We start from the raw sequence: 16,235 nt of genomic DNA on the forward strand, positions 1-16,235 counted from the left end.
ATTGGTTTCCTTTGTAATTCTATGCATTTTATCTTATGCATTAAAATTCTTATTCTGAAAATAAGTACATAGGCTTCACTAGACTGCCAGTGAGATCTATGACACATAAAGAGTGAAGAGTCCCTGATCTAGACCAACTTGCATATTTTACAGATGAGAAAAGCCCAGTGGTTAAGTCATTTTTCCTAAAGTGACCCACATAATAAGTGATAGAGTTGATGCTCAAGCCCAGCTTCTCTTACTCCAAATATAGTGCCTTTGCCAATCTATCTTGCATGAGGTGCTTTAACTAAATATTCTGGAGCCCATAGGATCATAATATGGAGCTAGGACATCAGAAGATATCTAGTCCAAGCTTCTTTTTTATATTTGAAGAAACCTGGGCTTAGGAATTTGAAAAAATAATAGATTTCATTTTTTAAAAATATCACCTAGACTTTTCCATCTTCTTCACTCTTCCCCTTTCAGAGTTATCCCTTATAATAAAGGGTTTTTTGGAGGAAGGAAGGAAGGAAGGAAGGAAGGAAGGAAAGGAAGGAAGGAAGGAAGGAAGGTAAGGAAAAGACCAAAAGGGTTAAGAGAAAACAGAAGTCCAAGTTTTTTATTTTGCTTTGCCCAAGTTCACAGAGGTCATAAGTGTTGAAGGTGGGATTTGACCAGAATTTTTCAGACTCTAGTTTGTAATTAAGGTTGTGCCACCACATTGTTAAATACTGAAAATACACTTTTATTTTGTGTTTCAGCCTATTCATATGAGATTAATCACAAATAGAAGAGTAACAATTAATTTTAGCTACTTTGGTGAGGGTGGAGAGAGACAGAGAGACAGAGAGAGAGAGAGGCATAGAGAGATACACAGAGAAACAGAGATAGAAACAAAGAGAAAGGGAGAGGAAGATAGAGACACAGAAATGGAAAGAGAGACAAAACGAAAGAGAGACAGAAAGAGGGAAACAGAGAGAGACAGAGGGAAGGAAAGAGGAAAGGAAAAAAAGGAGGGAGGGAAAGAAGGAGAGCAGGAGGGAGGGGAGAGAGAAAAGAGGGGGTTTGGGGAATTTACAACTCTCGTAATAATTTACTTTTTAAGTTATGAGACATATACCCAGAGTCAAATTGAAGGCAATAAGTACAAAATTAACTTTTCTTGAAGATAAAAGGAATTACTCTGAAAGGTTTGAGTTCAAAGTTGGGTGGCTTTGCCTTAAGAGTAGAATTGAGTAATATTTTGGGATATAAAACAGATGCAGAGGGTCAGCATACAACATAGTCCCCCAGAGTAATGAGACAGCTCTCCTGATCTTCTCTGGGTACTTACTCTTACTATTAATTTATGTGCCTGCAAAGCTACATTAGATACTGTGCAGTTGACCAGATCAGTTCCACAGACAGATAAATTAAATCAAAAGGAGCCAATCACAGAAAGACCAAGCCTAATATTAACACTTTGGCTAAATATTATGACAGACTTTGAGAGTTGGCAGGGATTTCCACGATGATCTAGTCCAACCCATGCATAAAAAGAATTCTCACTATAACATGTCTGAGAAGTGAGTGTCTAGACTCTGTTTAAAGACCTTGAAGGAGAGGGATCCCATCACCTTCTGAGGTAGCCCATTCAATTTTACTATACTTTTATTTATCTAATTTTAAATTTTTAAATTTATTTTATTTTAAATTTATGCTTTAAACAAGCATTTCTCTAATAGTATAATTTTTAAAAAAGATGATTGCACACAAAACTGCAAATCTACTACATATAACTTGTTATTCCTTTTAAATATAATAACATTATCATGTACATTTTTTTCTTTTTTGTTTTCTCTCCCCCACCATATAGATGTCTACCATTGGACACAAATATGTATATACAGAAAATTATTCCATACAGAACTTCTATTCATCTGTTCTTTCTCTGGATGCAGATAGAATCTTTTTTCATATGTCTTTCAAATTTTGGATAGCTCTAATGGTTAGGAAGCCTTTTCTTGAAATCCGTCATTGCCTCTTTTCATCTTCTACCCATTGCTTCTGGTTCTGTTCTCTGAGACCAAATAGAGCAATTCTATTTCCTCCTCCAAATGACAGTCCATCAACTACTTGAAGATGACTCACATCATCCTCTCTACTTTCTCCCACCCCACCCCCAACTCCAGTCTTCTCTAAGTTAAACATGTACATACAGTTCCTTCAACCATCCCTATGGATTTAAGGCCCTTCATCATCTCGGAGGTAGTCCTTTGTATACCTTCCAATTTAACAGTATCCCCATTTGACTATTATAAATACCCAAATTAACTATAAAGAAGGAAGACTCTATCTGTATCCAGAGAAAGAACTGATAAATAGAAGTGTTTATAGAATGATTTTACACACATATATACATATGCATATACATACACATGTATGTATGTATGTATTTATTTGTGCCTAATGGTAGCCATCTCTGGGGATAAGGGGGAGAAAAAGAAAACAAAAGAAATTTACATAACTTTATTATACATTTAAAAGGAGTAGCAAGTTGTACGTAATAGACTTGCAGTTTCATGTGCAATCACCTTTTTAAAATTATACTGTTATGGAAATGTTTGGTTTATTCCATAAATTAAAAGTATAATAAGATAAAACAACATCTCTATAGATAGAGCTCAGATCCTATTTCCTCTGGGATACATTCTCTGATTACTCTAGCTTAAAGTTTCTCTTCCTCACTCTTCTGTCACTCCTTAAAACTTATTTGTCCTTTGCCTTTGGTTCGTGAGATAATGAGATAATACTGAGAAAATGTTGGTAATATAATGTCCATATATTGCTTTATGTCTTTCAAAGCACTATATAAAAGCAGTTGTTATAATTATTGTTATCAATGTATCATCTCTTCTATCATCATGCACTGTTGTTTACCTGTTCTATTCAACTTTTTGTATCTTTATTACTCATCTTTTCAAAGTAGATTATAAGGCCCTAGATATAAGGAATCATTATTTATAAATTTTGGTTGAGCCGAAGCAACCTATCGAGTGACATTTTCTAACAAGGAAATGTGACTATGTTGAGAAAAGTTATTTTTAGACTAAAAAGATTCATGTAAAGATAACCAAAGTATAGAGACAGTGAGGTACAATGGATAAAGAATTGAACTTGGTGTCAGGAGGACCAGGGTTAATATCCTACTTCCAATACCAACTTTGTGACATGGCCAAGTCAAGTAGCCTCTATGAGGCAACTCTATAGAATTTATCTACTAGTCACAGATGGATTGTGATATTAATTGGTGAGTTCTCATGCTAGTGAAATTACACCTCCTTCCTTTATCATTTCCAGATAGTCACAGTAACAGTCATAAATTGATTAATTCAGATGTGTTAATTCCACCATATTTGGGTTTTTGAAAATAGTCACTTTGGGGCAGCTAGGTGGCACAGTGGATAAAGGACTGGCCCTGGATTCAGGAGGACCCGAGTTCAAAGCTGGCCTCAGACACTTAACACTTACTGGCTGTGTGACCCTGGGCAAGTCATTTAACCCCTAATTGCCTCTCAAAAAAAAAAAAAGAAAATAGTCACTTCACTGTTTTTCCCAGGTCCTTAGTATATATGACTAAGAAAAAAGCATCCATTCAATTCGGTTAATTAAATGGAGGGAGGGGAGAGCAGTTGACATTTTGGTGATGTATGGGCTTTAATTTTTTAAGATAATTTTTTTTTTTTTTTTGGTGAGGCAATTGGGGTTAAGTGACTTTCCCAGGGTCACACAGCTCGTAAGTGTCTGAGGTCGGATTTGAACTCAGGTACTCCTGAATCCAGGGCCGGTGCTTTATCCACTGCGCCATCTAGCTGCCCCTAAGATAAATTTTTATTGATATTTTTATATTGTCTAAATTTCTTCCATACATCTTCCCTGCCTCATCTTGGAAATCCATCCCATATAACAACTACAACAATAAAATTAAAAGAAAAAAAGAGGCGGAAGAGGAAAGAAATCATGGTACACTATTATCAATCCAGATGATTATTTGAACTTTTTACTTTTCATCTGAATGTTTTGGGCTCCTATAAACACAGCCAAAAGTTACCTGGTTTGTGCTGAAGGTGCAAATTGCAACCAGTGTGGAAGAGCTTTGCAATATCATGGCAGGTGCTGGGTGTGGTAGTGCATTCTGCAATCCCTAATCTAATCTAAAACCCTAATCTAAGGCTATCAAATCTCCTGAGTGTAAGAGACCAGAACTTCTGTGGGCTAAGACATTTAGATATCTGCATTAAATTTAGCATGAATAGTGTGATCTCCAGAGATCAGGATTCCAGGAGGTTGCCTGGGGAGAGAACTAGATGGTCAGGTTGGAAACAGAACAAGTCAAAACTTCCATGGCAATCATAGTGGCCCAGAAAGAGTCCCTGCTACATCTAACCTGCAGGAAATAAGGACACCCAGTCTTTTAAAAAAGCCTCATAGGAGGTAAGATCTTTGTGGAGTAGCTGCTGGTAATTGTTGGCTAATGCTTTGTTACTAACATCACTCATCCCCTCTCTTAACTGTTATAGGTACGACTGTTATGAAATGTGTCTGCACAGTATATGGTCCACTTTAAAATAGGATTGATTGGATTCTTTTTTTTCCCCCTCCTTGCCAAACCCTTCTGACAGTTTCAAAGACAGCATGGAGAAATCCTCCTATTCAGACTGGCTCATCAACAATAGCATTGCTGAGCTGGTAGCTTCCACAGGCCTTCCGGTGAACGTTACCGATGCTTATCAGGATCCTCGCTTGGACGCCGAAGTAAGATATGTTCTTTCGTTTCAATCTCAATTCACGTTGTCATTTTTTGTGTGCCATGTGTAATAACAAAAGCTAATGTCATATAGAAGAGTGGCTTTGCTGGAATTTATTCTTTTGCTCTGAATCTTAAGTTCAGAGCTCTCACATTTGCATTGGTGCCTGAAAGACAGAATTTTCCAAATTCTGCCCTATTTTTTGGTAAGGATGCTTTTGGGGGCTTACGTTGTTTGTCCTTAACTGGGAAAAACTGTAATTTAAATTCAGATGATTTGAATATTAATCAATCAGTAAATATTTATGTAACACCTCCTGTGTGCCAAGCACTTTGGTAAGTACTAGGAGATAAAAGGACAAAAATGAACCAGCCCCTGACCTGATGGAGCATATATTCTAGTCAAGGAGACCACATGTACATATATAAGTATATACATGATATTTACAAGAGGAATCCAAGGTGGTTTGGGGAGAGACAACACTGATAGCTATGAGGATCTGAAGAAGATAGCTCTGGAGCTGAGCCTTGAATGAATGAATGAATGAAAGAATGAATGAATGAGCATTTATTAAGTGTTTATTATGTGGCATGCACTGTGATAAATGCTGAGGCTGTAAAAAGGAAATTGAACTCATCCCCGATCTTGAGGAATTTATATTCTGAGAGAGGTAACATATATGTATGGTTGTATGGTTGTATGTAGGTGTATCATGTACACATAAACAATAACTGTGTTATGTTGTGTTGTGCCTATATATCATGTCATGCATATGTCATGCCACATCATGCAATGCGATGGACTTCTATATGTCATATATGTGTCATGTCATGTTTGTGTCATGACATGGATATACACTGTGCTATTATATAACATACTGTTACAAATTAAGCTGTTATACATCATGCTGTTATATTTATTGATCATGTCATGCATGTATCATGTCACATTGTACCAATATATGTTGCTATGTGTCATACACATGTCATAGGCATGATGCTGAGTGACATTCACATATGCTGTTGTGTATATATATGCCATTGTACATTATGTCATGTCATGCATATGCTGTTATACATTGTGCTGGTTATATCTATATATTATACATATAGCATGTCAGGAACACACAATATGCTGTTATATGTTGTGTGGTGTCATGTCATGTTTGTGTTATGTGATGTGTCATGCTGTGCCTATATGCCATATGATGTCACATATCATCACAGCACATCTTATGTATGCCACATCATGTCACAGCATGCCATGCATATGTCACATTGTGTCAGACATGTTGCATGCTGTCACAGGTATGAAAGCTAGGTATGTACTATTTTACTGCTCTCCCAGTTCCCCTTAAGGGAATTTGGGGGTGGTATTTAATCTTCCTGCCATTGGTTCAAGCCCTCACTGATTTTAGAAACATATTACTCCCCTCCATGCACTATGATCCATCAAACTGACCTATTTGCTGCTTCACACAGACTTCTGTACTGACTGTCCCCGGGACCTAAAATGTGCTCCCTCCTCCCTTTGACATTTATTCCCCTTTCATCTTTATGTTATGTTCCTGTATTCTGGTTTCACCTCTAACCTGGCCCTTCAGCTCTGCCTGAGCCCCTGGGGCTTCTCGTGAGTGAGAGTTGATCATAAGTAACTGACTCAGACCCACCATGTTGTTATTCCCTGGTGATCTTCATCTCATTGCTCCTGGTCTCTAACTTCTACCTCTAACTGGGCTCTCCAGCTGTGTACTGGACCTCCAGGAGAGGGGTCCTATGCATGTGTATGCATATATATAGGTATGTACACATGTACACATAATATACATGTATATAAACACATATACAATACCCCACATATATGTGTGTATTTTTTTCCATATTAGAAACTCCTGATGTAAAAATTCCTTCTACCAATGCAGTCATGAATTTTTCTGATCTCTAACTTACAATCCTTTTTTAAAAAAAGTAATAAACATTTTTATTAATAGCTTTGGGTTCCAATTTTTATCCCTCCTTCCCTCCCTCCCCTCCTCCTCCTTGAGGTGGTAAAGCAATCAGATATAGGTTATACATGTATGATTATGTGAAACGCTACCATATTAGTCATTTTGTATAAGAAAACTTGAATAAAAGAAAAAAAATGAAAGAAAGTAAAAAGTAGCATGCTTCATTCTGTGTTCCATCAATATTAGTTCTTTCTTTGGAGGTGAGCAGTATATTTCGTCGATAGTTCTTTGGGATTGTCTTGGATCATTTTATTGTTGAGAATAGTTTAGTCCTTCACAGTTCTTCATAAAACAATATTGCTGTCTCTGTGCCCAGTGTTCTCTTGGTTCTGCTCTCTTCACTATACATCAGTTCATACATCTGACTTATAATATTAGAGAGTTGTCTAGGGCACATGAGAGTTAAGTGACTTGCCCAGGGTCACACTGCTAGTATGTTTCAAACATTTCTTCCTTTTTCCAAGGCCTGACTTCTCTCCATTAGGCCACACTGCCCCTCAATGCAAACCTCGTAATAGTTTTCATCTAAATAGCCCTTTAAGGTTTGGGAAGCAGTGTACATACATTTTTCATTTGGTCCTCACAAGAGGTTAAATGTCTTGCCCAGGATTACAGATTTCTAAGGTAAAATACAAACCCAGATTTTTCTGATGCCTAAAGTATAGCACTTTATCTAATCCCACTTCATTGTGTGATCCGTGGCCTCTGGAAGCTTTCGTTCTAATGCTGACTGCCACATATGAATGCTATCCCTGTGTGTGCAGTAGGGCCATTAGTTAATATCACAGCCAATCAATAAGCACTTATTAAGCACCTTAGTGCAGGGCAATGCACCAAGTGTTGTCTAGGAACATTAAATGATTTATATATGTTTATAGATTATATTTAATTCAATAACAGACATTTATTAAATGGCTTCTCTGTGCTGGGAACTACTATATATTTTAAAATTCAGACAAGGTCTTTAAAGAAGATTATGTGGGTACAAATGATAGGAATTATGATATAAACTAGATATAATCTTTTTGGGTCTTCCCAACATTTTAATTCTGATACAATTGGCTTCAAATTTAATATTTTTTTAAATTTTAGTGAGGCAGTTGGGGTTAAGTGACTTGCCCAGGGTCACACAGCTAGTAAGTATTAAGTGTCTGAGGCCGGATTTGAACTCAGGCCCTCCTGACTCTAGGGCCAGTGCTCTATCCACTGTGCCACCTAGCTGCCCCTAATATCATTTTAAAGAATGGGTCTTCTTATCTCTTCCAAGCTTGAAGCATGGAGGAGACTAACATCCAAATCCCACTCTTGATGATTATGAACAATTTGACATGTTCCATTTCTGGCATGGTTCTGTTCACCCTTGCTTAGGGAAACTGGTGGCCCCTGCAACTGGAGATTCACCAGTGCAGACATCTGGTAGGCATAGCTCATTTACCTGAGAACTCTCAAGCTTAAGAGATCCACTGGCCTCAGTTTTCCTGGCAATTAAATCAATCTACAAGTTTGGTTTAATTTCACTGAGGTTAAAAAACGTTTTCTTATTGGCCCTGGATCCCTGAAACTTCTAAAGCAGATCCATTCCCAGAACAGATGAAGTGCTAAGAGTCACTGAGTTCCAATGACCTCAACATAGAAATCCATCTTGAAACTGAAATGATTTTCTGTACTGTGGTATTATGATGGATTGGATAAGCATCTTTTTTGTCATTTTGGCTTTTGTAATTTTTCTTTCTTCCTGGGTTTTAAGGAAAAATATAGATAATTCATGTGTTTGCATAGTGATTATTTTATTGAGACACTCTCGCAGTCATCTCCTAAAAGCTTCAATAAACTTTTCTGGACAAGCTGGAGAGCTTACTCTCAAGAACTAGAAAACTGTTGATTGCTATTTCTTTGTTATTTGTTATTTGACAAAGTATCAAAGAGTAAAAATGTTTGTTAATCCCTCTCCTTTCTCTCTCCTCTTCACTCCCTCCCCTTTCCCCTCTAAAAGCCTGCAGGACAGATAGGGCGGATGAGAAACAGTGTTCCAGAGTGAGCTAAGGGAAATTACAACAGTATCCATATAAGATAAATATAAGCGAGGCATCAAATCACGTGGCCGCTGCTTTTTGACAAAAGATATGTTAGAGCAAGTGCAGTTCATACCTTGGGACTACTTTTGGATAACAAGCTATGGGGATTTAAATATTCCATCTCCTTGCTGGGTCTACAGATCTGCTTTTAAATATGTCATGGGCTGATTCATGACACAGCCATTTTATACTCATTTCAAACTTACAGTCCATGACAAAAAAGGGGCACTACCTACATTAGCTATAAAAAGAAAGGTTGGAACCCTCAAGCACAATTATTTTCTCTAGATTTGTCAGAAATTTTTCATTCTCTGGGTGGGTTAGAAGAAATGGTGCCGGGGCAGCTAGGTGGCGCAGTGGATAGAGCACCGGCCTGGAGTCAGGAGTACCTGAGTTCAAATCCAGCCTCAGACACTTAACACTTACTAGCTGTGTGACCCTGGGCAAGTCCCTTAAACCAAATTGCCTCACTAAAAAAAAAAAAAAGAAGAAGAAGAAGAAGAAGAAATGGTGCCTGTAAACAGCAAAGGTGGTTAAGAATTAGGGAAATTGCATCTTTCCCCAAGATAGAATAAAGCTACCACCTTTGAAAAGGCTGTCCCCTATGCCTGGAGTAATCCTCCTTCATCACCTCCATCCATTTCCTGCTGTTCCTCCAAAGGGTTACCTTCTATTGGAGATCTCTCAGGAGCCCCTAAGTCATTAGTACTCTTCTCTCTTTCCTCTCCTACAAATACACTTATGTACTTATCCAGATGTGTTTGGTGTCCTTCCAATAGAATGTATGCTCCTTGAGAGTAGAAAGGACTTACTCTTCATATCCCTAGCATTTATTCATATAAACCTACTCCTTGCATGTGGGGAGGAGCTTAGTGGAATGGAATGTTGGGATGGGATGTCTTGCTGTATACATACACCTTCAGGCTGCCATCTGCTAACATTGGCCCATCATTCTATCGTAAGATGATTTTTACACTTATCTTTGTATGCAGCTCTTTGATTTAAGACAAAAAGCATTTGAGGAAGTATACTTGGTTATGATTTGTGTTTAATTGTTGTGTTCTAGGACAGTGAAGGGAAAGGAATATTGCCAAAATGGCCCATTACTGAACAATTTGTCAATGTAAGCTATTCTCTCTTGTGACTGGGCAAATCTTCCAGTGCATTTTCATTTTGCCAGAGTGACATCTGTCAAACATCAGGGTACTCCAGGCCATAAATGACCCTACTGAAACAAAGCCTCTACCAAAAGACCAAGCCCACATCGTCCTGCTATATTTCCTTTTAAGAGAACGCGAAATGGATGACATAGTGTTAAGTTCTTCAAGTGACTTCACAAGTTAAAATACTATATAACCATTTTCCTTCAAGACAGAAGGCTAATGCAACTGAAAACTAAATTGCTTTATCCTCTTAGAGAAGGCCAGTCTTTCAGATCCCTGCTGAAGTAATCTCCAGGGGAAGAGGCTGCCTAGAGATATATGGCACCTTTTGGAACTGTGTTAAGTTTATCTGGGGATGTTTGATTTCTCTCCTCATCTGTGTCTGGAATATGTGCCTATAATTTTTCCTGGCTATCATAACCCTGTTGCTGCTTATCAGTGGCTAAAAGTAGGGCACTCTGACTAAATACTCAGGGATACTTCTCAGACATTTCAAAATTCTAGGGTCTCAGCACTGCTGGGAAGACTTCTTGCCTCCTGTGTTCTCTACTTGTAAATTGGAAATCATATAAACCTGACCTCCCGACCTGTGTAAGGATTCATTAGTTAGCAAGAACAATAGGCAGTTAATCTCTCTTCCTTATCTGATCAACCCCTAAAAATGGATCATTTCTAGCATCCTTCTCTTCCACTCCAGCTGTCAGAGCTGGAAGAATGCTGATGGAGAAACCCTGGAGCCGTGTTTATGGTGTCTACTAGCACACGGTCCTTTAGTAGACAATTGCCATCATCTATTTCTTTTTGATTCTCTTTAATGCCTGCTAGGTGGGAGGCACCAGCCTTAGGACAAAGATACAAATAGAAAAGTGGGATACTGTCATGATATGGTTTAGAAGGTCCATAATACTAGAATCCAGTTCAAGGAAATGCAAAAATACACAAAAGGACAGTAAAGCAAGTCAGATTTATTGAGGAAGGACAGCCACTGGAGGAGGGGAACATTGGTCACATGTGCCAAGACTGCCCAAGTCCAGTAAAACCTGCTGGGTTTTTATGAGGTTAATGTCTGGGTTCAGCAGGGCTAAGCACTGGGGGAAGAGAGCAAGGACCCTCTACCTGGGGACAGGTATGGATTAATGCCAATAAGTGGGATGTGGAAGGTGAGGGAAGCCTCCTGTAGAATTGGTGGCTAGTTGATATTCAAACTCCCTGCTGTTACTGGAAGCAGCTTGGTATTACAGTGGGCAAAGTGCTGGACGAAGTGTTAGGTAGACCTGAGTTCAAATCTAGCCTTAGACACTAACTGTGTGACCCTGGGCAAGTCACATAGTCTCTGTCTGCCTCAGTTTGCTCATCTATCAAGTGGGGATAATAATGGTACCCACTTCACAGGTTGTGTGTTGTGAGGATCAAATGAGGTAACATATATAAAGAACTTTGCAAAATCTTAAATCCCTATATAAATGCTGGATATTGTTGTTGTTGTTGTTGTTGTTGTTGTTGGTGGTGGTGGTGGTGGTAGTAGTAGTAGTACTACTACTACTACTACTACTACTAATCTACTATGATAGGGTGACTTGGAGTTTTGAGCTTTCCTTAGGCCTTCTTCATTTAATAAGGTTGGGAGGCTCTGTTCCTGACTTTGGGGGAGTTTATATCCATTTGGGTCCCCAGTTTATAAGAAAATTTAAGGAAATGGAGCGGCCAACCTAAGAAAGTTCTCATCCTCACAGAAAATTCTGTCCAGTGGAGACTATCAGAAATCAACAAAGTTCGTTCAGAACACAACCCCTTCCTCTTCCTCTCAGCCACAGGATGGTTTGAGTCTACCTTGCAGTCACGTGGACCATTTGATTACAGTCTTTGTTCTTGTTCAATTCAGTTCCACAAACACATAAAAAGCTATGTGCAAAGCTCTGTCCTTGGTGGAAATACAAAGGAACTATGCGTTTTCCATTGTATGAGATCTCCTGAGCTTCTGTCAAAGAACCTGAGAAACTGTGTAGAACAGGCTAGTTTCTTTTAAAGAGGTCTTAAATGTTTTACTTCATATGTTAGACAGAAAAACTATCAGGTGTGGATGAAAAAAAGTACCTATTAAACATAGTTCAGGGGCAGCTAGGTGACGCAGTGGATAGAGGCACCGGCCCTGGAGTCAGGAGGACTGAGTTCAGATCCAGCCTCAGGACACTTGACACTTACTAGCAGTGTGACCTGGGCAAGTCACTTACCCCAATTGCCTCACTTAAAAAACAAAACAAAACAAACAAAACAAACAAACAAAAAACCCCATAGTTCATAGGGGCAGCTAGGTGGCAGACTGGATAAAGCACCGGCCCTGGATTCAGGAGGACCTGAGTTCAAATCTGGCCTCAGAGACACTTGACACTTACTAGCTGTGTGACCCTGGCAAGTCACTTTAACCCTCACTGCCCACAAAACAAAACAAGACAAAACAAAACAAAACAAAAAAACATAGTTCATTAGACAATATTTGTTGTTGCCCTGTTTCCATTAAAGTCCTGCTCTGATGCCTCTCATAGGGTGAGGGTGACTCAAGTCCTGGAAGACTATACTCATAGAACCTCTGGCAGGTTCTGCCTTGTCAATAGTGTGTATCTGTTAATTGAAGATTGACTTGATTAAATATGTTCAGGCTTTTCACCAGAAGATTGACTACCAGATGTTGAAAGTTTTTAGCCACAACAACTAATGAGCCAGATTACTAAGGAGGTAGGGAAGGGCTTGCCACTGAGTCAACGGAGAAAGTTTTATCCAGATGAAAACATGCATTTCAGATTGATCAAAGTATAGATGCTAAATATAAGTACTTGATTGAATTTATGTATCATTTTCCTGTTTACCCTTGAGAAGGTGAGTCTCTTGAGGACATGGACTGTATATAATATAATATATACTTCATATATGATTTCTGGAGATGATATGTTACCATATGTTACATGGGAAAGGAAGAGAGGCTAAAAATTTGAGTAATAAAGATGATATTGATAGCTCTCATTTATATAGAATTGTAAAGTATGAAAAGCATTTTGCAAGTATCTCATTTGATCACATAAAAATTTTAGGCCTTTTAAATTTATGCTAGTCACATATATATGTGTATGCTAATAAAATCTCACATTTAGATAGTGGTTTAAAAGAATATATTATAGGGGGTGGCTAGGTGGCGCAGTGGATAAAGCACTGGCCCTGGATTCAGGAGTACCTGAGTTCAAATCTAGCCTCAGACATTTGACACTTACTAGCTGTGTGACCCTGGGCAAGTCACTTAACCCCCATTGCCCTGCAAAAAAAAAAGAATATATTATATACTATTATATTGATCTTCTTTGATTCTCTCAAACAACCCATTGGGGAGATATGATCATTGTTATCCACATTTTACAAATGAAAAATTGTGAGATTAAATGATTTTTTAAAAAACTATCTCAATGACTATGAGGATGATCTTTGATTCAATGAAAGTCTTCTGCCTCCAAATACTGAGGTCCTTCTAGCATTTTATAATGTCGATTATTTCACCTCATGTCTCTATGTCAAGATTTGTATGAAGGACTGGTCCATTGGACTTTCTCCAGAATGGGGGTTCTTAATGGGGGTTCATAGACTACTGTAGTGTCAGTGGATAGATTTAAAGCAATCCAAAAACTTGGATAGGAAAAAAAATACATCTTCGTTCTTACTAACCTCTAGCTGAAATTTATTATTGATTTCAATAATGATAATAATAATAACAATAGCATCTCCTTCCATTATTCTGAGAAAAGTCCTATAACCTTCAGTAGGCAGTCAAAAGGGTCCAGGACATAAGAACCCTAGAGCTTTCCAGCTCTAAACCTTCTGGTTTATCTTGCTATCCATCTTCAATTTTATTCCAACTAATTGCTAGGCCTTAACTTTGTTTTTCAGTCATGTCTGACTCTTTATAACCCCATTTGGGGTTTTCTTAGCAAAGATACCGGAGAAGTTTGTCATTTCCTTCTTCAGCTCATTTTACAGATAAGAAAATTGAGTCAAATGGAATTAAGTGACTTGCCTAAGGTCACACAGTAGTAAATGTCTGAGGCCAGATTTGAACTCAGGAAGATGAGTCTTCCTGACTCCAGGCTTGGAATTCTGTACACTGTACCAACGAGCTGCCCAGGCCTCAACTAAAGAAGAGCCAAAAAATCCCAAAGGACTGAAGTTAGAGAATATAAAATTTAACACTATTTCAACATCGAGGAAGGAAGTGAATTTAGCACTTTGATAATATCACTAATTCTTCTTAGGGAGCAACTACAGTAATTAAAGTTTTAATAAACCAAATTCATCTTGATTATTGATGATATTGCTTTGACATCATGAATTATAAGTTTGATTTAAGGACATATTTCATACTTTTTACTTTGAAGACCGAAATTGCCAGATGAGGCGCTCCCCCTTGATGGTGTCACAAAAATATGTGTATGAGGTGCATTTACATGGAGGTGCCATTAGCATTGGGCAAGTTTGGCTAAGCTCTATGCATGAGAACCTTCAAGATATGATAATCATTTGGTCTTCCTTCTTATAACTATCATGAAGCTCATTGATAGAATTCCTGAAAATGAGTTGCCTATTAGGACGTTATGTTTAAAAACCCTTTGTCTTTCCTTTGATGTAAGGTACAAAAGAGCATCTCTAAAAGAGATCCAGGAATCCAAAACAAACATCACTGAATGACTCTCCAAGGGAGCACATTCCTTTTGCTTAATTTTGTATTTCCTTCCATTTGTGTCATGGTGGGAAGAAATTTCCAAAGCAGCTAGGTACAAATTTGGGGGTTGTCCCAACCCTCCCCAACTAAATAAAAGGAACAAGTGACTGGACACACTGGACTTGTACATGAACACTTTAAAGAGGAAAGACCCAGGGAAGAGTACAGGAAAAAGAAAACAAAATCCAGCAACTAATAATAGAGTTAGCTCTGTGCAGAGGCATGGTCTGTGATCATTTATTTGGCTTGATTTCAGGGACTATAGGAAGATCTCAGTGCTCACTATTCCCTATCCCTTAAGTATGAGCTCCTTCAGAGTAGACTGTCTTTTGCCTTTTTTGAATCCATAGCCCTTAGCAGTGACTGGCACATAGAATGGATTAATAGATGCTTGCTGACTGCCCCACATACATCTCTCTCCTGTGACATGTGCTTGAAATTCCAGTTAGACTTTCATCTCAGAATCAGGAGTTAAGACAGTGATGTACAGACAAGGGCTCATTTGGGTAAATGAGTATTTAGCACACTGCAATGCAAAGATAAGAATGAAACGGTTTCTGCCTTCAAGGAGCTTACGTTCTGTCAATTTCATACATGTGTGATTTTTTTTTTGTTAGGTTTTTTTTTTGTTGTTTTCTTTTTGCCAGGCAGTGAGGGTTTTAAATGACTTGCCCAGGGTCACACAGCTAGTAAGTGTCAAGTGTCTCAGGTCCTCCTGAATCCAGGGCCGGTGCTTTATCCACTGCACACCACCCAGCTTGCCCCCTTCTTCCCCCCCCCCCCCCGCCCCCGCAAGTGTGATTCTTTCACCAAAAAAAATGAGCCTTTTAAAGATCTGTCTGTTTGAATATTGTCAAGGTAAAATCTTGTCTATGTGCGGCCCTTAAAGAATGTGTCATTTAACCCAGTTTTTCAAATAGTGACAATTTAACTCTTTTAAGTACCAAAACTTCCTTTTCAATGTGTTAGACATTTCTCTGCCTTCTTAAAATAGATTGTTTCATTTATTTTTAACCTTTCTTTCTCATCACGAAAACCAGTTATTGCATTTTGGTGGCCTTAGAGAACTATTGGATTCTGTGGGACTGTTTGTAACTATACAACCTGGTCTTGGATCACTCTCACTTATAATTCCTCTCATTTAGGCCTTTTTCTCCTATCTATCTATGAAGATAAATTTCTTGCATGTTGTCTATGTGCCTACCATATGATATAGTGGGAAGAAAACCTTACTTGTTGTATAATCATAGCCTTTCAAAATCTCAGTTTACCCCCAATGAGGTTGTCATAACGATCAAATTGAGATAGTATAGGCATGGCAGTTAGAAACCTTAAAGAGCAATGTAATGTCAACTGTTACATTTCTTGATTCTCATCCACTGTGGACTGAGAAACTAGGTAATCTACCTTATAGCTAATTAGATAATAATAATAATGGCTAACATTTATGTTAACCATGTT

General features: G+C 38.2%; 1 protein-coding gene across 1 annotated transcript in view; it reads left to right on the forward strand.

The window, feature by feature from the left end:
• PDE11A (phosphodiesterase 11A) overlaps window positions 1-16,235 on the forward strand; it is a 487,311-nt gene that overhangs the window by 250,738 nt on the left and 220,338 nt on the right. Inside the window, exon 6 of the mRNA XM_043996785.1 lies at window positions 4,644-4,776. Coding sequence (XP_043852720.1) covers window positions 4,644-4,776 — 133 coding nt within the window. The remainder of the gene's footprint in view (window positions 1-4,643; window positions 4,777-16,235) is intronic.

The sequence above is a fragment of the Dromiciops gliroides genome, chromosome 3 (genome assembly GCF_019393635.1).
Source record: "Dromiciops gliroides isolate mDroGli1 chromosome 3, mDroGli1.pri, whole genome shotgun sequence".
Lineage (NCBI taxonomy): Eukaryota > Metazoa > Chordata > Mammalia > Microbiotheria > Microbiotheriidae > Dromiciops > Dromiciops gliroides.